The sequence below is a fragment of the Thunnus thynnus genome, chromosome 1 (assembly GCF_963924715.1).
Source record: "Thunnus thynnus chromosome 1, fThuThy2.1, whole genome shotgun sequence".
NCBI classification, from domain to species: domain Eukaryota; kingdom Metazoa; phylum Chordata; class Actinopteri; order Scombriformes; family Scombridae; genus Thunnus; species Thunnus thynnus.
In genome coordinates, this window is record NC_089517.1 from 21,337,893 (window position 1) to 21,359,129 (window position 21,237).

At 39.1% G+C, this 21,237-nt stretch overlaps 3 protein-coding genes across 6 annotated transcripts; 2 read left to right on the plus strand and 1 right to left on the minus strand.

Annotated features, from left to right (window-relative positions):
• Window positions 1-63: 63 nt before the first annotated feature.
• slc38a7 (solute carrier family 38 member 7) lies at window positions 64-10,423 on the plus strand. 2 transcript variants are annotated; one of them, XM_067590581.1, is made up of 12 exons: window positions 64-148; window positions 1,994-2,459; window positions 3,276-3,329; window positions 4,162-4,306; window positions 4,964-5,108; window positions 5,211-5,309; window positions 5,475-5,532; window positions 5,639-5,753; window positions 6,018-6,165; window positions 6,293-6,492; window positions 6,585-6,636; window positions 7,679-10,423. In XM_067590581.1, exons 2-12 carry the CDS (start codon window positions 2,205-2,207, stop codon window positions 7,779-7,781), a joined length of 1,374 nt encoding a protein of 457 aa, XP_067446682.1. In that variant the 5' UTR covers window positions 64-148; window positions 1,994-2,204; the 3' UTR covers window positions 7,782-10,423. The 2 variants fall into 2 exon arrangements, with proteins under 2 accessions (XP_067446682.1, XP_067446692.1); XM_067590591.1 differs by lacking the exon at window positions 64-148 and adding an exon at window positions 1,360-1,429.
• si:ch211-122f10.4 (cathepsin A-like) lies at window positions 10,041-15,096 on the minus strand. The gene is made up of 11 exons (XM_067590568.1): window positions 14,790-15,096; window positions 13,863-13,974; window positions 13,651-13,788; window positions 13,409-13,567; window positions 13,183-13,274; window positions 12,696-12,780; window positions 12,460-12,612; window positions 12,229-12,380; window positions 11,267-11,429; window positions 11,043-11,132; window positions 10,041-10,927 (listed from the first exon to the last, which is right to left on the minus strand). Exons 1-11 carry the CDS (start codon window positions 14,960-14,962, stop codon window positions 10,844-10,846), a joined length of 1,401 nt encoding a protein of 466 aa, XP_067446669.1. The 5' UTR covers window positions 14,963-15,096; the 3' UTR covers window positions 10,041-10,843.
• Window positions 15,097-15,848: 752 nt separating this feature from the next.
• LOC137183485 (transcription factor E2F5-like) lies at window positions 15,849-20,454 on the plus strand. Of its 3 annotated transcripts, none has more exons than XM_067590621.1 (10): window positions 15,849-15,942; window positions 17,091-17,253; window positions 17,786-17,895; window positions 17,994-18,147; window positions 18,373-18,418; window positions 18,846-18,910; window positions 19,004-19,319; window positions 19,924-19,971; window positions 20,085-20,129; window positions 20,214-20,454. In XM_067590621.1, the coding sequence occupies exons 2-10, from the start codon at window positions 17,095-17,097 to the stop codon at window positions 20,327-20,329; spliced, it is 1,059 nt and encodes a 352-aa protein (XP_067446722.1). In that variant the 5' UTR covers window positions 15,849-15,942; window positions 17,091-17,094; the 3' UTR covers window positions 20,330-20,454. The 3 variants fall into 3 exon arrangements, with proteins under 3 accessions (XP_067446722.1, XP_067446714.1, XP_067446706.1); XM_067590613.1 differs by having other exon boundaries at window positions 15,858-16,020; XM_067590605.1 differs by having other exon boundaries at window positions 15,859-16,106.
• Window positions 20,455-21,237: the final 783 nt, after the last annotated feature.

Below are 21,237 nucleotides of genomic sequence, written 5' to 3' on the forward strand. Positions count from 1 at the left end.
CTTAGCTCAGGAGGAGTTGCACAAATACAAAGTACTACAATACCCATAATGCTAGTCACGTGACGAAGTGTCACGTGCCTCTCTTTCTATCAGGCTGCCAAAACACAGTCTACAGAGTCATTCGCTGCGGTGGAGGCAAACCCTGAAGGTACTGTGGTCAATTATCTGCATTTCATCCTCCATACACGACTGAACAGCTTCTTATTTACAGACAAGATCAATGATGTGGAGATGTCTTAATTTGGGGTCTTTATAATGAGCTTCGTCATGTTTTATGTTCAGCTAGGTAACGCTATAAGGTGTGCTAGCTAGCTATTGTAGGACACTGATTGAATAACAACAGGGATGACTGTTGTTGACAGGTCTGTATTGTTACGCTAATGAAAACGAAAACAGTAACCTACTCACATTAAAAGGTGGAGAATTTAACCTTTATTTCATGTAGGCAGCTGAAGGTTTTCTGTGTGGAATATAAATTAAATTGAGGTCAGCTGCACATCATCATCACCTCCTTCCTCTGTTTCCAGTAACGCTAGCTTCACTTCGTCTTCCACAGTTTCTACAGACTTTGATCAACAGCTAACAGAGAGCCAAGGGATTAACTATCGGTATCTGCTAAAATTGGTGTAAATTTTAGTCTTTTTTTGTCCCAATTTGTTTATTTTGTGCCACTGTTATTTGTGATGTTTTTAAAGAGCCTTTTGGACGGGTTCACAATTTTTTAAGTCTGTCAGACTTAAAAAAATGTAGGGATAAGTAAGAATAGGTTTTTCTTGCCATAATCATCTCTACTGTTCATACTGACCATTAGAAGATCCCTTCATAATGCACTTACAATGCAAGTGATGGGGGACAAAAACAAGCCTCCTTCAGTGCAAAAATGCATTTAAAATTTATTTATGTTTTACTTATTCCCATGTTATTGTGTCAAAAAAGACTGTAAATGTGGCAGATATCCCCTTGACATGACTAACTCAGACTGCTGAAGCCTCATACAAGCTTCAGAACTTATAAATGCATTTTTGCACAAAATGACTGTGTGGACACACTGTGGATTTTGGGTGCCAACACTTACATTGAAAGCACAATTGAAGGGAATCTTTTAACAGCCAGTATGAACAGGAGGAATGATTACAGCGAGGACAACCTCTTTTAGTGTTCATATGGGCACCTGACTGTTGTGTTAAGACACACTTGAAAAGTGAACCTATCCTTTAACACAACGACGCAAGAGAAGCTTGAAATGATCAAATATGAAGTTGGACATGTATGAACCTCTTATTTCTAAGATGCTGTCAAACAAATCAGTATTGGTGACTGATGACTAAAGTATTGGTTATTCTTTTCTTACTTTGAGGCTGTATGAGTCTTTGACAGTTTTTGGTTGCAGTAAAGAGTCTGACCAGATCATGTTGATACTTGAGTGAAGGTATTCACCTCTCACACGGTGAAAATGGTTAAATATACTCCCGAGCCCTGCACAAAACTGTTCATTCAGCTGTCAATTTGCCTTGTCAGTAGTCAGCATACTTCTGCTGTGCATGTAGGTCTTTGTGTAAAATAGAAACAGTACAGGAACCGGCTCATCGAAATCTTGCTCTAAGGAACCAGTAGTGGTCTTTGATATGCTCACAAAGACCATGCGGGTTTTCATGTCAGCCAAAAAGTAAAGAATTACAAAATGTACAAAAGAATGTGCTTTCACATGAAAAAACTGACTTCATATTTATTAAGCCTAATTGTTGATTAAGAATTACGGTTTATTCACCAATATAAATAACGTACTTGCTCTGTAATCAACATTTCTTTAGAATCTGTGCTCTATCAAAAACGACTCCTTCACATTCTCTTACAATGATCCAAACGCTAAACCAAATAACGACTTTACATGAATTTATACTGTATGTTGATATAGCACAGTGTGGATGCTCAGTTGTTGTTGTTTTTTTCACACTACAAGTATCCTTAAATGCAAAACAATATTTCCTTACAGATCACCAAGTGGCTCCATCATTTCACTGACACCGTTCATTGTTTCAAGAACATCGCCAGCCTCCTGACTGTTGTGGAAGACACTGGACATAAAATTTTAAACGTACCGTGATTCTTTGTCCCTTCACTCACACATTTTGACCTGCTTTCCCTCAACTTGGATTCAGTGAGTTTGAGAAGGCATTGCAAGCCGAGCTGCAGCCTGTTGACTCATGGCCATTAACACTGATGTTGAGGACTGGGGTGCAGTGGGGAGTAATGATTCGGGAGAGCGGGCGTGGCTCTTACAGAGCCCCAGTGTGGATTCTGTCCAGCATATTGAGACGGACAGGAGGAGGAGCGGGGGCGTGTCATCTATGGGAGCTGTCTTCATCGTGGTGAACGCAGCATTGGGGGCAGGTCTACTCAATTTCCCAGCAGCCTTCAATATGGCAGGAGGAGTGATGGCAGGAGTGATGCTTCAAATGGTGAGGAGATCCCAGTGAAGCACTTTATCAGAAAATAACTGCAGGAGGCAGGTGTGGTGAAGGGATGTCTGACCATCAGCTTAAGTACAAAAGTATTACATTTATTCTTATTTGTAACAGAGAAAAGCAAGCAATGCCTGGCTTTAAAGCCCCTGAAAACTTGTTTTTGAAAATGTATCTATAACATAACATAGTAATGACTAAATAAGCAACAATCAAAAGTTTAAAACATTCTTATATCAGGAGTTATACATAGAAAATCTCAGCTAATTGTCTTCATAAGGACTGTATGTGTGGTGTGTGAGTGTGGTTTGATCAGATTAGATAACCAATACTGGCAACATTAGCAAACAACCCACAATTGTTATCAGATTTTGGTCTAAATGTTGCATCACCTTTTTCTAACTGAACCCCACCCACTTCAAACCAAAAGCCAAGACAAAAACACGAATACAAAAATCTCTCATGTGAAATAATTAAAACTGTTTTTTTGTTTTTGTGTTCATGTAGGACTCTGTTGCTTTTAGTAAGAAGCTGATTGAGAAAATAGATTTAAGTGTTTCAGGGCCTTTAAGTGAACCTGAATGGAAAAAAATATGGTGCTTTGACATGATTATTGACTAAAATTACTGTTCATTGATCTAAATTAGAATATAAGACTGAATCTGGCTTCAGCAGACGTGCAGACACACCACTCTGCACTATGTGTGAAAGCATTTATCGGTTGTCTTGTGACCCACAACACAAAACTGCTTATAGACAATATAATACAATAGGGAACCATAATGTGATGCTTCCTGTTTCTTTATGTTTCAGTTTATGCTGATCTTCATCATCAGTGGACTGGTGATTCTGGGCTACTGCTCTCAGGTTGGTGTCACTTCAATACTGTCACACTCTTTACTTCCATCTTGCACTCTTCCACTTGTCTCTCTTTAATTCTCCTCATCATCTACTGCGTTCGTCTAAATCAGACTACTTTTCCGTTACTTAATTTTCTCCCTACGTTGGTGATGAAATATTTGGAGCAGCCTTGTGTAATAACGTCTCGGTTCTGTGGTTATATTCCTGATCAAATGCCACACGTTGCACTGAAGCACAGACTTTCACTTCCTGAGTGGCTCAAACATATGCTTACACATTGAAACACCATTTCCATTATTTGGTAAGATGAAATATGTACTGACCCAGAAACATCAGCATTAAAATAAAAATAAAAAAGTAATAGTACTCTTTCATGGGACTTCAGCTGTAGGAAGAACTTTGTCTGAAAGCATGTGATGCCCTGAGAATTGCTGATGTGATGAATATGACTAAGTGTGCTCATCATGTGCTGGTATTGCAGCCTGAAACCATTACCCTCCATAACCATGCTTTAAACTGAAGATGATCGCTGTCTATAGTCAGTATTTACCTGTAGAGTCATTTATATAGACCAGGATGTACTTCTTCATGTTGACAGCTGTGATGTGTTGTCCACAACCTACCAAAACTCACACTTTTATTTATCTAACACAAATTCCACTCTGCTGTGCAAAATCTGCAAAAAAAGAGACAAACCTGCACTCATCAGCTGGACATGATGAAGAAACTCAATCATTGTTTTCTCAGACACACAATCTTCAGAGATTTTTGTAACTATTCCAGTACATTTACCGCTGACTCTGTGTTCACTTTTTATCTTTTTGTTTGGTTTCTTCAGGTCTGTAACGAGAGCACCTATCAGGAGGTTGTTCGAGCAACTTGCGGGAAAGTCACCGGAGTCATATGTGAAGTAGCCATCGCTGTGTACACCTTTGGCACTTGCATCGCTTTCTTTATTGTCATCGGAGACCAGCTGGATCGCTGTGAGTATATTCACGCTGATTTAATGACTCACACACCAGCCACCCTGTTTCTGTCTTGTTTAACAGATTTGCAGGGACTTAAGGCGAAAAATAGTTAATGCTCTTTTTGTGCACCCGCTAAATGTTCTAGATGCTGTTTTTCAGAGCTGAACTTTGTTTAACTGTCGCCACTTAATGATCTGTCGCATACATTTATGTGGACTTTGTCATTTTTGGCTTACATTTAGTTTTGTGTGTTTGAACAAAGGAGGATGTCTTGTAAAAGTGTTGATAACCTTTTGGGGGCAAAAAAAGGCTGTGCCATCATTGATGAGGGCAAAGAGCATCCAGGATGACACCACTCAGCTTTTTAGGGCAGTAAATGTGTCCCTCATGTGACCCACTTGTCCATTTCCACGTTCCAAGACGCTGACAGTGAAGAAATCCTACTCCCGTCTGTTTCTGAGAATAGATTGCGACCTTCTGCCTCCTTTTTAGTCTTTTTGAAGTGAATGAAGAGGCCGTGACATCAATTATCTACTTTGCTAAATTTCTGCCATGTGTGCAGCAGTTAATTCCCACTGTGCTACTCTATCCTGCATATATTTCACTGTCTACTCGTCCCTCTCAAAGGTTTCTGTAATTTCTGTTTTTTTGTTGTTGTTGTTGTTGTTGTAGTGATAGCCGCAGTGGCTCATGAAACGGATGGCATGGTCAGTGGCTACTGGTACATGGACCGCAAATTCACCATCGTTGTTACTGCAGTCCTGGTTATTCTTCCTCTCTCCATCCCCAAAGAGATCAGCTTTCAGAAATACGCCAGGTACAAATCTACCAACAGCTTATTATTACACACATGAATAAAGTTTTCTTAACTTGTGCCTTGCTTGATAATCATGTCTGAGTTGTTTTCCCCTCTTTGTAGCGCACTGAGTGTGATGGGAACCTGGTATGTTACCATAGTGGTGATTGTTAAGTACATCTGGCCCGATCAAGAGGTGACTCCAGGCTATATTCCCACCAGGTGAGCCCTGCACACACTCCACGACACTATCAGCTTTAAAAAAAAAAACAACTTTTTACAAAGTATTGCAACATTTCGGGTTGTTCACCATTCATTCAAGCAGAAACATCTGCATGCTCATCCTCATGCTTTGCCTGAGTTGCTAAATCATTGTGTTTGTTACAGTTCTGCTTCCTGGACTGCAGTTTTCAATGCAATGCCAACCATATGCTTTGGTTTCCAGGTACCTCTTCATTTGGTATCATTTGAGATCATAAAACAAAATACCTTTTTTTTTTAAATTGTAAATTTAAGTTTAATATTAAGGAAAAATGTTTTTTCACCCGCAGTGCCATGTCAGCTGTGTTCCGGTGTTCAACAGCATGAGCAGGAAGGAGATCAAACCGTGGGGAGTCGTCGTCACTTTTAGCATGATAATCTGCCTCTTCGTTTACACAGGAACAGGTATTGTCAGTGTATCTGCTACATCATATACTTTAACTGACTAGTGAATAAATTTAGAAAACTGGCTTGTAAAGAGATGTTTGGTTTTCTCAAACTTTATCACAAACTGCAAAACCGTGGTCTACTTTATTGGTTCCTGAGTATTTAAATGTCAATTCTAATCATGCTGATAGCAAAGGACAACTTGTGGAGCGTGTTGCAAGACAAGTGGGTCGCGACAAGCTGTCAATACTTACCTGCTTGCCTTGTTCTGTGATTGACCAGGTGTCTGTGGCTTCCTGACATTCGGCTCCAATGTCAGCCAGGATGTGCTGATGTCATACCCTCCCAATGATATCGCTGTGGCCATCGCAAGAGCTTTCATCGTCATCTGTGTGATCACCTCATACCCCATTTTACATTTCTGTGGCAGGTAAGATACAGTGAAGATAAACGCACTTCTGGTCTCCCTATTTGATATATTTTTATTTCTTTGTATCACAATGCCGTTAATGCAGCATTTCGTCACTGCACTCCGCTGTAATCGTGTGTCGTTGCAGGGCAGTTATCGAGGGACTGTGGCTGCGTTTCCAGGGCGAGCAGGTGGAGGTGTGTGTACGCCGTGAGCAGAGGCGGAGGATCCTGCAGACGCTGGTGTGGTTTGTTGTCACGCTTGTCCTCGCTCTCTTCATCCCAGATATCGGTCGGGTCATCTCACTGATTGGAGGATTGGCAGCCTGCTTTATTTTTGTCTTTCCAGGTGAGATCCACCTCATTGTGTGCACACTTTCAGATTTCTGTGCAACTTTAATGTCATACGGTAATGTCTGTGTCTCTTTTTAAAATCAACAGGCTTATGTTTGATGCAAGCCAAACTGTCAGAGACAGACAACCGATCTGCCAGGTGAGATGCTGCTTATACTTTTTCATGTTGTGTAGGTGCTTGATTTCCTCCCACCCCAAAAAAACATGCATGTTTCTGTGACTGGAGGTGGTCCTTCAGTGCTGCATTGAAGCTAGGAGGGGAGAAATGCAGAGGATGAATTTTCCTTTCTAGGAATAAATGATCATTCAAAGATACATTATCAAACTTTGGCCATTAGGGGGCAGAAAAATGTCCAAACAAGCTACCGCTTATGAAGTTATGGCTTATGTGTAATCAATCAGTTGTCTGTTAGACATTCAGCAGACACAGAGAAACTGTAACAGTCATTTGGAGTTGTGTATCTGGCCACCTGATGAACGCAAGTCAAACATTCAGTCTCCTTGTAGCTCTTAAACAGGGTTCAGCAGCCACTTGGTGCCTTTGTGTGTTTACTTTGTCTGTTTGCTGCTGGGCAGGAAGTGAACGGCAGGTTTATCAAAGCTTGTTTGCTAGAAACCAAAACAATGAGCTTAACTACAGTTTCAATGATTAGTTGATTAATTGATTAGTCTGCTTACAGGAAATGAATCTGCAACTATTTTGATACTTGATTCATTGTTGAAGTAATTTCTTAAGCTAAAATTTCAATCATTCTCAGCTTCCAGCTTCTCCAATAAGAACTTTGCTGTTTTGCTCTGTATTTTATCAATGTAAACTGAATATTATAGGGTTTTGAACTGTTGGTCGGACAAAACAAGACGTTGTCAAATGTCTACTTGGGTTCTGGAAAACTGTGAGCATTTTTCAGTATTTTTTCAGACGTCTTATAGACAGTGATTATTGGGAAAATATTTGGCAGATTAACTGATAGTGAAAAATGAAGAAAAAATGTCATTTGCAGACCCAAAAGAAAACACATTCTGTGATTTTTTTTTTTTTTTTTTTTTTCTGCACTATCCTCAGGAAGAAGCGTCTCACATTAGAGACATTTAGTGTCAGTATTCCAAATGTTAATGGAAGATTTATGTAAACTTCTATCCTTGATAAGGATTTTCTTTAATGTTGGTCCTTTCCTTTACAGCTGGCATGGATTGGTGGTCTTCGGTGTTGTCATGGTTACAATCGGAGCTTTCATCTTTGGCCTCACCACGACCAATTCCATCTATCAAGATGTCGTCAGCTAAAAGGATCATTTCTCTCGGAGCCTCGTCGTTGTGGACAGAGTTTAGTCCTGTGCTGCTATTATGAACTAGTGGAGACGATGGAGAAGCATCTCATGACACTCATTTAAATAATCAAGACCTCTACAGCATGTCACATCTCCACTCCGTACTGAGTTAAAGCTCCAGAGCGCTTTCCTCAGTCAAGGAGCAGTCGAAGAAACCCCAGAATGTCAAGTGACTCTAGACACTTTGCCTTTTTAATTTCTGTGAAGTTTAAATCGCATGTTTCTATGTTTTTTATGTTTGTTTTAACTTGCAGTGAAAGCAGTTTTCGACAGTGTAGCCACTCCGCAGGGAGCTTTTCTGCTGACCCTGTATGTGTGAGACATTCCTGTCCTGTTTACAAGAGCTAAGGGACTTTGTACAGAAAGGTCTTACAATCAAATTGATTTTAATAATGAAATTGTACCAATTTGTGTATTTTAACTTGCATGTCAAAGTAAATGTTTCTTATCATTGAAAATATACGGTGGTTCCCGGGTCTAATCCAGTGACACACTTTATGTTTGCCCTACTAATCATTTGTCCAAAGATTAAGAAATTTGCCTTTTCTCCAGTGGAAAATTGAATTAAGTGATAGGTTTGCACACAGTAGGACACGTCATGATTGATGAATGATGTGTTAACTGCAGGGCTTGATTTGTTCATTTCCAGTCAAGATCAGTCTAAAATCAAAGGCTTTCAGGTCTTCAGCTATTACATAAGACATACTAACATTACATTTTGAAATAGATTTATGAAGACATTTGATTTATTTATTTAAACATTTTGTTACTTTCTTATACATTTGTTGTGGTTTTAAGAACTATAATGGTGATTTTCATTATCAGTTTTAAAGTTAGTTCATGCTTGTTAAGACAATTTTGCAAAAGGACAAAACTAGTTTCATGTAAACCTGCAGGACTTCAGAAAGAGGACTAGTTACTCTGTGCCAAAACGTAACAGCCAGTCTGGATGACACCTACAGCGTTGTGCCTCCCAAACAACTGCACAGACCTGCAGGCCGTCCAGCAGCACTGCCTTGTACAGAATATGAAAACCCAAACTGATTCCTCACAGAGTGGGTTTGAAAATGGTTGTGTCTTTGTGAATGTATGCAAATGATTGACATTCAGAATGCACATTGTACATTCTGCCATTACTGACAGTGTGTACAACAAATAGTTTGTCTTGGTCAGTGGGGAGAAATCAACTAAACTCTTAAGTGGGAGTTTGATTTACTTGAATCAGTACACAACAATGCAGGCTTTATGATTCAAGCTCAAAAAAATGATCATTTATTTGTTCTTGTTGGGCTGAAACCAAAGTGTGAGCTTTCCTTAGTTTTTTTATGCTACGTAATTCAAAACTTTAAACACTAAAGATGATCGAAGCACATTAAGTTGGATTGCAAGTTCTAAAATTAATTTCATTTTATGAAGTTACTTTTCCAACTGAGCTCCAAGTGCAGTTTAATTTTTTTTTTTTTTTGAAAATGAGGACGTTTATGATGACATGGTAATCAAGACTAGAGTGGCCTCAATGCCTGGTTTTACAATTATTTTGCTGTATCACAGATTATCTTTGGTATGTTAAGGACAGAGTGTCAATAATTGAGTCAATGAGTCAATAATTTACAGTCTTTTGTCGGTACTGTTTATCCAGGTTTTATGAGTGAAACAGCAATATTTGGTGTTTCATTTGTGAATGTAAGGGACAGAAAAGGTCAAAAGGGAATGTGGTTTATTTGCAACACTGTTGGTGTGAATATATTCTCACATATTTGGCGGAAGGGAAAGAAACCAGAGTGAAACAGAAACAGTCTGCAGCATTGCACCATGTGACCAGTACAGAAACTTTACAGCTGCTGCGTTTTATTTCATTGATATGTTGCAGATCTTTCGTGCAATCATCGCTGGAATACAGTGTTCTTCTGGTTTGGAGTTGAAGCATTTGTGTCAAATATTTTGCTTTTGATTTCTTTTATCCTTTTGGTGCTGCAGACAGTTCATCTGGGTCACATGACTGAATGTCAGCTGCTTTTGCTGCATTTATGATCTGTCACTCATTTACTGTTTTTTTAGGTCAAACATTTTTCCTGTCATAAATGATGTGTCTGTTGTCTTTCACAGAATGGTGACTTGCAAACATAAAGGATCATGACAAGAAAATTAACAGAACTACTTGTGATATTTCAATAAAATCAACTACGATCAAGACGTGAATAAATCACAATCCGTGTGTCACTGACAGATCAATGAAACATTTAATAAAAAGACAAATGCAAGCAAGATTACAGTTTTGAACAAGCATCATCATTAAGTTCAGTCCAATCACCTTGTATCACTCCTTTTCACTGAAAAGTTAAATGAAAACAGCAAACACCAAAGATTCAGCTTCACGTTGGTGCCACAGGAAACAGTTTATGTGATCATGTACAGTGCAGTTGAAGTATTTGGACAAGGACACTTTCCATTTTGTGTTTGTATTCTTGACAAGGAATTAACAGTGAGGTCAAAGTGTTGACCTTTTAAGGACAGTGTTCACTTCCATATTGGGTGAACATGTAGGACGTCTTATTAGCCCCTTTTATATAATATTAATTTCCCAGTTTTTGGACAATGGAGTTTTTAAAAAAGGCCAAACAGTGGCCTGGTCTTGACTAATTGACTGATTAAATATGGGTATTTTATTTAAATTTATTAATATGCCCAGTTATTTGTGGTCTTGTCACATTGGAAGACTGTATAAAAAGGAGTTCCTACACTTCCTACACTGTTCAGCCAATATGGATGTAAACACAATCAAAGCTCAAAGTTGGTGTTTTTGTTTCAAGTCCATTGTGATGGAGAACAAAGACAACACAACAAATAATGTGTCCCAAAAAAAAAGCAACTCACTGCATTACAGGTACTGTGGGAACAATACAAGAATAAGTGCCCTAACAGTCCTTTTCCCTTCAAATTCATCTTCCCTGAGAAAAATGTATCATCCAAACAAGTGATAAGTGCAGGTATAACACAGAGAGCAGTCTCCATCGTCGCTCAGTAGGAGCCATTTGTTATGAATGACTGGAACATGTGGAAAGCTGGACCAGGAGCCCACTGTGGAACCATGTGACCCGCACCCTGAGACAGAAAGGGTATTTCATCATATAATGGCACCATATTACCAACCTAAAAAAAACAAAAAACAAAACTGGACTACCACACTTTTATTGCAGAAATCTTAGTGCTTGCTTACCTTGACTGTCAGGAAAGTGATGTTTCCAAACTGTTGGTAGAAACCAGCAATCTGGTCCTCATGAATCCAGGTCTGGTACTTGGTAGTTGACTAAGAGCAACATTTCAATACAATTAAGAGTTGCAGTTAGGGCAAAAACAAACAAGACTTGTATATTTTATCATTTTTCCTAAAAAAAAAAAAAAAAAAAAAAAAAAAAATTATTGAGAAATTGAAGTTGCTACCTTCAGGCCGAGGTCCTCCACAAACCATTGGTCCCCCAGGAAGTTGCAGGCCATGTCGGTGTCTCCGTTGTAGACGAGTGCTCGAAGGCCCCGAGAGAGCAGCTTCAGATAAACCTCCTTCACTGTTGGGTAGAGGGTGGTGTAATTCCCTCCAACAATGTCACTAAAGTCAGGAAAAGTTATGGGTTGTTAATATGGAGTTATTGTGGTCATCGACATCTTCCTGACTCAGATGTACAAATTAGTCTTGAATTGGAGTGAAAAAAGTATCTGTTCTCAAACCCATTACAGAGCTAATATCAATAAGGATACATGATTGTTCCTTCTATAAGAAAACCTGTGAAGTGAGGTTAAATCAATGCTATTAACAAAGGTGCAGGTGATCAAACAACCCTGGACAAAAGCAGCATTTTCACTTATTTTTGCTATGATAAATTTGCTATATTCTAGGGCTGCAACTAATGATTATATTCTCAGTCGATCAGCTGTTTGACCCATAAAATGTCAGAAAATGGTGAAAAATGAAAATCAATGTTTCCCACAACCAAAGATGACGACCTCTAATTTATTTAAGAGTTGGCAGCTAATTGATTAATCATTGCAGCTCTACTGTATTCTGTCAGTAACAGATCAAATTACCATCTTTAGTACATGGTGTCTAAAATTGTTTTGCAGCCACAAAAACTTTATAAATGGTCACAAAGAACAGTAATTGCAGCTACGGGCCTAAAGTCAGAATCTCTACTTGCTGCTGCTTTATTATTATTATTATTATTATTATTATTATTATTTATTTATTTATTTATTTTTTAAATCCCTCATTCATTATTAAAAGTACCATACTAAATTGCTGGAGTGCCCCTTTAATCTGGAAGTTAACACAATAAAATGTATTGATAATACAAAAACAGAAGAGTGATGTGGATTTGTTTGCAGTGACAGTTGCTGCTACTGTAACATACCTGCAGATGTCCCATGCAGGCAGAAAATCTGGAATGTGTAAAGCTTTCCTCACGTCGCCTCTGTTCAGCCAGTTTGCCTGAGCTGTACTGTTGATGCAGGGTGGGACTTCACCCAGTATCACAGAGGACGAGGCAGGCACTTGACCTAAGAACTTAATTTAAAAAGAGATCATCAACAAAACTGAGTCAAACGAGAAGAAGCACAGGTGCACGTTCCAGCAGCACTCTCACCTTGTAGGCGTGTGGCTGTTTCCTGTGCTTCTGAAACAGATGATTCATGGTCATCTCATAGCTTTTGTAGGAACTTCTGCGACCCTCACAATCCAAGTAAAGTGCATACTCGTTAAGTCCGCTCTCATACACGATATTAAAGGCCTCATGCACCTGGAGAGTGACAAGAGCGAGGGCTGATTAGACTCTGAATCAATCATCCGGTAGGTACGCTGTTGAAATGAAGAAACACGTACCACTATCTTGCAGTCCTCTGAACTGGGGTCATAGAAATTACACTTCCCCTTCTCACAGCAGTTCGTGTTCAGATCATGCCATAAGCTGCACATAAAGAACAGCATCAACTACTGTACATATTTAACATCTTGGCTTGTTGTCATTAGTGTTTGCATGTCTGTATACTGATGCAAAAGTTGCTTTTTAAAAATTGGCTTTTTAGCATTCAGGCAGGAAAATGAGTCAACACTGAAATACTCCACATATTTACTGGTCAGTTAGGAGGAGAAGCAAACTGTACTGTAGCTTCTTTTCAGACTACAGTTGATCTTTCATTTTACATACAATTAAAATCATATGTTTAATGTGACGTGATTTGAAAGTTACTGATTTGTTGTGTGAATCACTGCTAAATGAACCGAAGGAACGAACTAGCATCTGATGACGTCGCTTTATGAATGCATTCCCTCAGTGTAAAGCAAACTTCATCCTCAAAGTGAAACTTACTCTTCTCCAAAGAGGCCGTGATAGTAACCAAAATAGATCAAACTTTGGTCATTGAGAGCAAAGCTGCTGATACCATTTCCCACTGCAAAGCCCTAAAAATAAAAGATAATTCAGGATAAATTTTGGTAGTTAAAGTATGTCTGCTGTACTGCAAAAGTTTAAAGATCATCACCATCATGACACAGATGCTGACGGCGAGCAGCTGATGAGCAAAACAACATCTCACCTTGAAGTTGATTTTTGCGGGGCCTGTTGCCACGTTCAGGCTGAGGGTTGGTGCGTAAATTCCCCCATAACTTTCCCCAAATATGAAGAACTCATTCTGAGTGAAGTTTGGGAATTTGACAAAGAAACTCTGCAAGGCTCTGTAATTATCCTCAGCAACCTAAGAGGAAATGGAAAAGCTGTTTGTAAGTTGTTTTTCTTTTAGCTTTACAACATTTGCCAGTTGTCAGTCACTAAACTCACCTGGTCATCATCGGTGGCATAATTTTTGTCATCGGAGTAGGAATAACCAACTCCTGCAGGAGATTCTAGATACAGCACATTGGCAATCTTGTTCCAGCTGAAATTGTTCTCATACAGTGTAGCTCCGTTATCATTTACCTGAAAAGGAAAGTCAACATTGTCACTTTAATTCAGTGCACAGGTGAAGTTATGCACACAGTAAGCATGCTTACGTGAAAGGGTCCGTTCTCTGACAGGAATCCGTCCAGTGAGCTGCAGCCTGGGCCTCCATTCAGCCAGAGCACCAGCGGGTCTTTGACTGGGTCCCGCTGAGAGGTCACAAACCTGCAGGAGATCAGGACAAGGGATTTATTTTCACTTCATTTCACTTATGTTGGAAAGTCACACTCTCAAGAAGTCTTTTAACCTGCTGCACAGCACATTAGAAAGTCAAACAGTGAACTTCAGCCTTATTCAAAATAACTTGTGGTATTACAAAGATGTTCACAAATAGCAATGTTTAAAAAATAAATAAAAAAGGACAGAGTAACCTCTTAGGGGAAATTTCAAATAAAACACTTTCGGTCATGGTTTCATGCATGCTTAAAGGACAGCGTCAGTTTTTGAAGTCTGTCTTGAAACAACAGTCAGGTGCCCAGATGAACATTGAGACAGGTTTTTCCTGTCATAATAATCACTCTATCTTTCAACATCAGTGCCAAAGTTCCTCTTTTTGTTACTATACTTGCACTGCAGCTCAACAGGGAAACACTGTCCGTGGAAACACAAAGAGGGAATTTGATGCTAAAAATACTGTAGATGTCCACTTGATATGACTAACTCAGGCTGCTAAAGCCCCATATAAGTTTCAGATGCACTTTTAAATGCATTTTTGCACAAAATGACTGTGTGGACAACCTGGGGATTTTGGCTTCCATCACTTACATTGAAAGGACATTTTAAAGGAATCTTTTAATAGCCAGTATGAACAGGAGGAATGTTTACAGCGAGGAAAACCTTTTTCAGTGTTCATATGGACACCTGTTTTAAGGACATTTGAAAAAATGTGGACCTATCAAACATTTTACTTGAGGTAAAACTGAGGAAACCCGGAGGATTATGGACCCTTCCCAAACACCGAGTCGGTTAAAGTTTCTTACCAATAATGTAGAAACTTGCCCGGCCGCGCCTGCAGGTACCCCGACCACTGGCGGTAGTTGGGTTTGAACGACATACCTGGCAGGTTAGTCACCTCATCAGGAGCATACTGAGCCCGCGAGCCGAGCGGAAACACGGCCAGCAAACACACCAGCAGCAGACCGCCGCTAAACATCACGTAACCTCGCTGATTCTGAGCAAAGAAAAAACCCCAGCAAACTACACGACCCCACTCCGCAGATGAAGAGAAAGGCGAGGCTCGCTTGTTGCAGTAACTTCCTTTAAAAAGAACCAGGACATCATATGACCGCTGCTGTGTGTCATGTGATCAACGGCGCCTGAAATTCCTGAACAATGAAGCAGGTGTTGATAGTTTAGCAGAAGCCAGCAGCTTTACCGAGTTATCATCAGTGAGTCAGGAATATATTATAAAATGTTTTTAAATTAAACACATTAATAAAACAAGTAGGAGGACATACTCACTCTGTCAATAATAAAACAACACAAAAATAATCCTAAACGGGCTCTTTAAGGCTGACCCATGACTAAATTAAACAAAAGTCAAAACAACAGTGACAATGTATTCTATATTCATATAGGCCTATTCTAAGACCTTTTTGTTTAAATTAATTAATAAAAAAGTAAATTAAGAGCCTGTGTTTCCTCATTTACATAACAAAAATATAATTTCCCATGAGACTAATTACATTCACCATCTAATATGTGGGCTATGTGTCAAGATTATTCATGTAAAGATGGAAAGTAAGTAGTCAATTTTCAGTGACTAAAATCTGAAAGATGACTTTATGTACAAAGAATGGTTCCAGGTTTTATTTGAACTTAACTGTACAACTTTTTGGAACAAACCTCTGGGGAAAATCAGGAAATGACACAGAAAGGTAGAATTATTATATTCTTTTCAATTATATGCATTGTACTTATTGATTTCCCAGTATAATGGAGGTTTATAAAGCAATTCATTTGTTAATTCATTTGGCAAAAGCTGTTTGCCAACCGCCAATAAAACCAGAAGAAGAAGAAGAAGGCGAAGAAGAAGAAGAAGGGTTGAACCTTTATTTTGAAGGCAGGTAGACACGGCTACCGGAAACAAGACGAGCCGAGCTTCAAAACAGTGGGGAGCGGATTAGCAGAAAAGTTGGTACAAAACTGTAAACTTACTTTAGATTTAAATTAAACTGTGGACACGTTTACCTGGCCATCAACACTTGTGACGTAAGTTACGTTCAGGACTACTAGCTTTAGCTTCAGTTAGCTCAGTATCCTGAAGCTTCCCAGTGTTGGTCCACACAACGAGCGAGGTAAGTTAACGTTGAAACTACTAACGTTAACTTAACGGTTCATCGCCTGAATTAACTTTTTCACGCTCGCCGCTGAAACTCGTGCAGGCAGTATGTTTGTGTGCACGTATTAGCTCCGGTTCAAATAATTAACACGTCAAACAACAAAGAAAACAACTTGTGTTTCTGGCTTTGGACGAGAGTGAAAAGCTGCACATAACGTTAATGTTTCCGGTGTTACAGAGTATTTGGTGACCCATCAGATTTTGTGACCTGCCGTGTTGGAAGAAGTACTCAGATACTTTACTGAAGTAAATGTAGCCTATCAGTACCACAATGTAAAAAAAAATACTTAACAAGTAAAAACCATGCATTTAAAATCATACTTAAGTAAAAGTAATAGTATCACCAGCTAAATGTACTGTAAGTACTAAAGTAAAAGTACTAATTTTGCAGTAAATCGGGCTGTGAGTGATATATTAAATACATTTACTACAAGTACATTATTAATATATCACTCACAGCCTGATTTTCTGCAAAATTAGTACTTTTACTTTGTACTTTCAGTACATTTAGCTTCTATACTTCTACTTAAGTAGGATTTAAATACAAGATTTTTACATGTAATTAAGTATTTTTACATTGTTGTATTGATACTTTTACTTAAGTAAAGGATCTGAGTACTTCCAACACTGCAGGTCACAGAATCTGATGGGTCACCAAATACGCTGTAACACCTGTTTAGGCTTATCACAATAAACCTCTGCCAGCGCGAAACAAGCCATGGTGAAAGTAGAAACGAAGAAGAAACTGTTTTATTTTCACTTAATATGTATCAAGAGTCACACAATGCTACAGAAGGTGGCTCAGACAGGAAGCATCGATGAGTTTGAAGGATAATCTTTTCCGCTGTGTGTGTGTGAGGCGGGCAGGGCTGAGTTGATTCATACTGCTCAGTGCAGTCAGGCTCCCGGCTTTATTTGTTTTTTCCTCTCTCTCATCCAGCAACATGGATCCTGAAGGAAACCCACACAGTCCAGACGGAGAGACTGCCATGTCAGACCAGAGCCCCAAATACCAGAGATGTCAGAGGAGCCTCAATGTGCTCACCACGAGGTTTGTCAGGTTGTTACAAGAAGCTCAAGGCGGTGTGTTGGACCTCAAATACGTAAGTGAGCTGAGCCCAGTCAATCACACAGCACACTCATCCCAACACTGGAAATATTTCATCATATTTGGACAATAAAATGTAGGGTCAGATATGATTTTTAAATTTTTTTTTGACAGGGACGATACATGTAGGCATTATTACATTTAAATAAAATGCAACCGATGCAGTGTATATAGGACCTCTAGCTGTTGCTAATTCGCGGTCATTGTCCCTGTTTGCTTTTAAGGGCTAAAACGCATAATACAACACTCTGACACGGGCATAGAGACTAACAATCAAACAGATATAGACAAACAACCACAACAAACAGTAACTGAAACAACAAACACTGCAAACAACAATCAAGTGCAATGACTGAAAACAACGATTAAGAACAACAAAAAGGAAAGAAAGTATGTATGCTATATAAACTCATGTATCTCCGATAACAATATGAATCTTCACCTGGAGCTGAAGTGCACAGGCTACACAATGAAAGTAGGACAGATAGGATGAGGCTGATGATGTGGGCTTTTTCATGTTCTTTCAGGCTGTCAGAGTCTTGGCTGTTGGACAGAAAAGGAGAATCTACGACATCACAAATGTGCTAGAGGGCATTGGTCTGATTGTGAAAATTTCCAAAAGCACTGTAAAGTGGATGTAAGTTTTAACCCTGTCTTATGGACGTGCATGTATTTTAAGAGTGTAGTGTGAAATGTTCTACAATATAATACATGTGTATTTTTTTTCTAAATAAGTGGTGCTTTGCCGGGAGAAAATGCACTGGAGTTATCCAACAGACTGTTAGTTTTAAAGTCTGAGCTGGAGGACTTGGAGGAGAAGGAATGTATGTTGGACCAGCAGAAAATGTGGGTTGAACAGAGCATCAGGAACACAACAGAAGACTGCAGCACACATCCTTTTTATGCCTGTTTACACGTGGAACACATTGGTTACCAACATTTGTCAGTTATTCTATTCTATATACTTCTGTATACATAGTAAACAGTGCAGAAATTCAGGTATTAGTTGTTCACGATATACCTGCACATAGTGAATGTCTCTGTCTTGCTGCACACTGGCAGATTCTGCAAGGTCTCACACACATTATTTCAAATTGCACCTTAACTCGGATCAACTCTCACCTATGTGAATCATGAGGATATCTGCAACTGCTTCAGAGGTAATATATAATCACTCTCTCACTCTGCCTTTCAACACTTACTCTTCTTGCATGTGTTTGATACAGCTGAAAATCCAAGTAGAGGAGCAGTGACCTGAAACCAGTGTTATCTGCTTTTTATTGTGTCGTTTTTGTTCCATTGAGGAAATATCAAAGCAAAAATCCTCCTCTTTCATCTTTGCTGCTGTTGATTTGCTGTTTGATTAATGAAAATCAGTTGCAGCTCAGAATCATCTGATGTTTTGGCCGTTTATTCATCATTAATGTTGCTGGTTGTGGACTAATATCAACACATCTGGACATCTAGCAAAACACCACAACAGCTGAAAATATTTAGTTTGTTCAGTTTAGAGGCAAAATAACCATTAACATTTCTTTTAAAGTACATAAAGACCAACATAAATCATTTTCTTTTCACTCTCTTCAGGCCACACTCTTCTGGCAGTACGCGCACCTTCTGGCACACAGCTAGATGTTCCCATACCCAAAGCTGTAAGTTCTTCATCACTGGAACCCATTTTCTCCCTTTTTGGTACCTTTTTATTCAAATGTGACAGTTTACTGTATGCATACATCGTCTTTCAGGTCCAGAACAGCCCGGCAAAGTTTCAGATCCATCTGAAAAGCATCAATGGACCCGTAGACGTCATACTTCTTAACAAACACTCTACCAGCTCTGCCCCTGTCGTCTTGCCAGTCCCACCACCTGAAGAAATTTTACGGGATGCCAAGTTAGCCATGTCTACAACAGATGAGACAGAGAGCAACAGTGCACCTTGTCAGCCTGCAGCTTACGGCAAACGCAACACTAAATCAAGACAGACGGCCTTGGAGGACAAACAGGCTCTTCAGTCATCATCCTTAATGAACGCAGCACCTAACAGAACTGATACATCTGCATGTGAGTAGCTTAGTTCATGCGGTGTTAGTGTCTGAAGTGTTGATATGCCACTTAAATAGCAACTTGACATCCAATTTTAGCTTTAACATGAAACCTTTAACATTAAACTTTTACATGCATCCAAATTCAGATCCCAGATCAGAGCGAGTGTGGTGTTGCTTTGTACTTCAGGAATGTGGCGTACACGCCAACATCACACATGTTTCACACATTTTTTTGGTGACAGAATTGCAAAATTTTCTGTGGAAAAAGGAAAAGAACTGCTGCTTCAGGGACCAGAATATTTTAATAGTATGATAAAGTGACTGTACTAAATAAATTAATGTTAAGTTTTTATTTATAACACTAATCGGGTCAATACTTGATTGTCACTGCTGGTAAAATAGCTTTTTAGAACCGCAAGGTTTCCTTATCTGAACTGAGGAGATAACACAGATGTCAAGTGTTTATCAGTCACATCACAGTGGCTGCTGAATCTGCAGTTTCTGTCAGTGTGTTTGATCATTTCTTAAATGCGTGCTCACACAATAATGCCATCACATCTCATGCATGTTTCTGTCAGTGCTGAGTGCTTTTATAACAATTTTTTCTCTCTTGTTTTCAGTGCGAAGTTTATCAAAGGAAATGGAAGACTTACTAGACCCAAACAAAGGTTTGTGCCCTTGTTGTATCTTGTGTCTCTGAATTATTCATAAACTCTTAAACGCCACTTTATTTGACCGTGCATGAATATATGATAAATTATATCTTCCCTGATTTCTGTAGAAATTATGAATGCAGATCTAATCACAGAGCTCATGGCCTCAGAAGGTAAGTGCACTTCATTTTCTGACTTCATTTATATTGGTATTTGTAGTATATTTGTCTTAATTAATGTGTTTTTCTCCTCCTCAGTTTTTTCTCCGCTCCTCCGCCTGTCTCCTCCGCCTACTGAACAGGAGTACGTCTATAATCTGGATGACAGTGAAGGCCTGTGTGACCTCTTTGACATCCCTCTGCTGAATGTTTGACCATGGACTCTTGTGTTAAGACTTCAAATGTAAATATCTTTATGCAAGAACATGTACATAGCCGTCTGTTTTTAACTGTTATTGGATTATTTGGCAGAACAAATAATAAACAAGTGATTTTCTAATATTGTGTCTCATTCATAGACCCAGAAGCAAAAATATTAGAAACTCCTTGCAATCATGCAGTGCAGTATAACAGTACAAACAGGCTGTAGAGTTCAGTTGAAGCCTCTCTGACAGTGTCAACAACAGTACAGTTTGACACTATTTACTACAGGACTGAAGTAATAGATGGGACTACTATATGCATGTGAGTCTTAATTTTTCTTCAGCTTTGTTTGTAGAGCTGTTTACTCAGTTATGTATCACACACATGCAACTTAACACTGTGGTGCCACTAGAGCTGCTGCATAAATATACTGCCTACTGCGACCCTCCTGTTTTTACTAAGATTTGTCTGGTAAATACAAATAATCAGCACTCATGAAACCTTTAGTGTGTATTCTAGACAGGGGCTATAAATATACTGACACTGTCTGTCTGGAGGACATGCATGTTAGGAAGTGTCTGCCCAGCCGAGGTGTCCTTGAGCAAGTTTTTGAACTGTCCATGCAGTGTTATTCCCTCTTTAACCTCTCTGTGGCTGAAGCAGTTATGCTATAAAGCATAGCACCATGTGTGTGTTTGTGCACAAGTGTTGTGAAGGCATTAGGTGTCTGGGGGAAAAATTATGTGAAATGAAGTTTATACATTTTACAGTGATTGCTTTGTATTTGCTGTTCAGGTGAGTGATGAAAATCATAATGTTGAGATCAGGAAAATTCCCATACAGGAGTGTAAACAAAGCCAAGTGAACTTGTTTGCTTTCGTATGGCCCCTGTTTATTTTTTGAATAAATTCTTGTATTA

Excerpts from the sequence above, each read along its gene's own strand:
- slc38a7 (XM_067590581.1), top strand. The coding sequence starts at position 2,205 with ATGGCCATTAACACTGATGTTGAGGACTGGGGTGCAGTGGGGAGTAAT. Across the intron at positions 3,330-4,161 it reads TTCTGGGCTACTGCTCTCAG|GTCTGTAACGAGAGCACCTA; the intron begins GTTGGTGTCACT and ends TGGTTTCTTCAG. Across the intron at positions 6,166-6,292 it reads ATTTTACATTTCTGTGGCAG|GGCAGTTATCGAGGGACTGT; the intron begins GTAAGATACAGT and ends GTGTCGTTGCAG.
- LOC137183485 (XM_067590621.1), top strand. The coding sequence starts at position 17,095 with ATGGATCCTGAAGGAAACCCACACAGTCCAGACGGAGAGACTGCCATG. Across the intron at positions 18,148-18,372 it reads ACACAACAGAAGACTGCAGC|ACTCTCACCTATGTGAATCA; the intron begins ACACATCCTTTT and ends TAACTCGGATCA. Across the intron at positions 18,419-18,845 it reads TATCTGCAACTGCTTCAGAG|GCCACACTCTTCTGGCAGTA; the intron begins GTAATATATAAT and ends CACTCTCTTCAG.
- si:ch211-122f10.4 (XM_067590568.1), bottom strand. The coding sequence starts at position 14,962 with ATGTTTAGCGGCGGTCTGCTGCTGGTGTGTTTGCTGGCCGTGTTTCCG. Across the intron at positions 13,975-14,789 it reads GGCAAGTTTCTACATTATTG|GTTTGTGACCTCTCAGCGGG; the intron begins GTAAGAAACTTT and ends GATCTCCTGCAG. Across the intron at positions 12,613-12,695 it reads CAGAGGACTGCAAGATAGTG|GTGCATGAGGCCTTTAATAT; the intron begins GTACGTGTTTCT and ends GTCACTCTCCAG.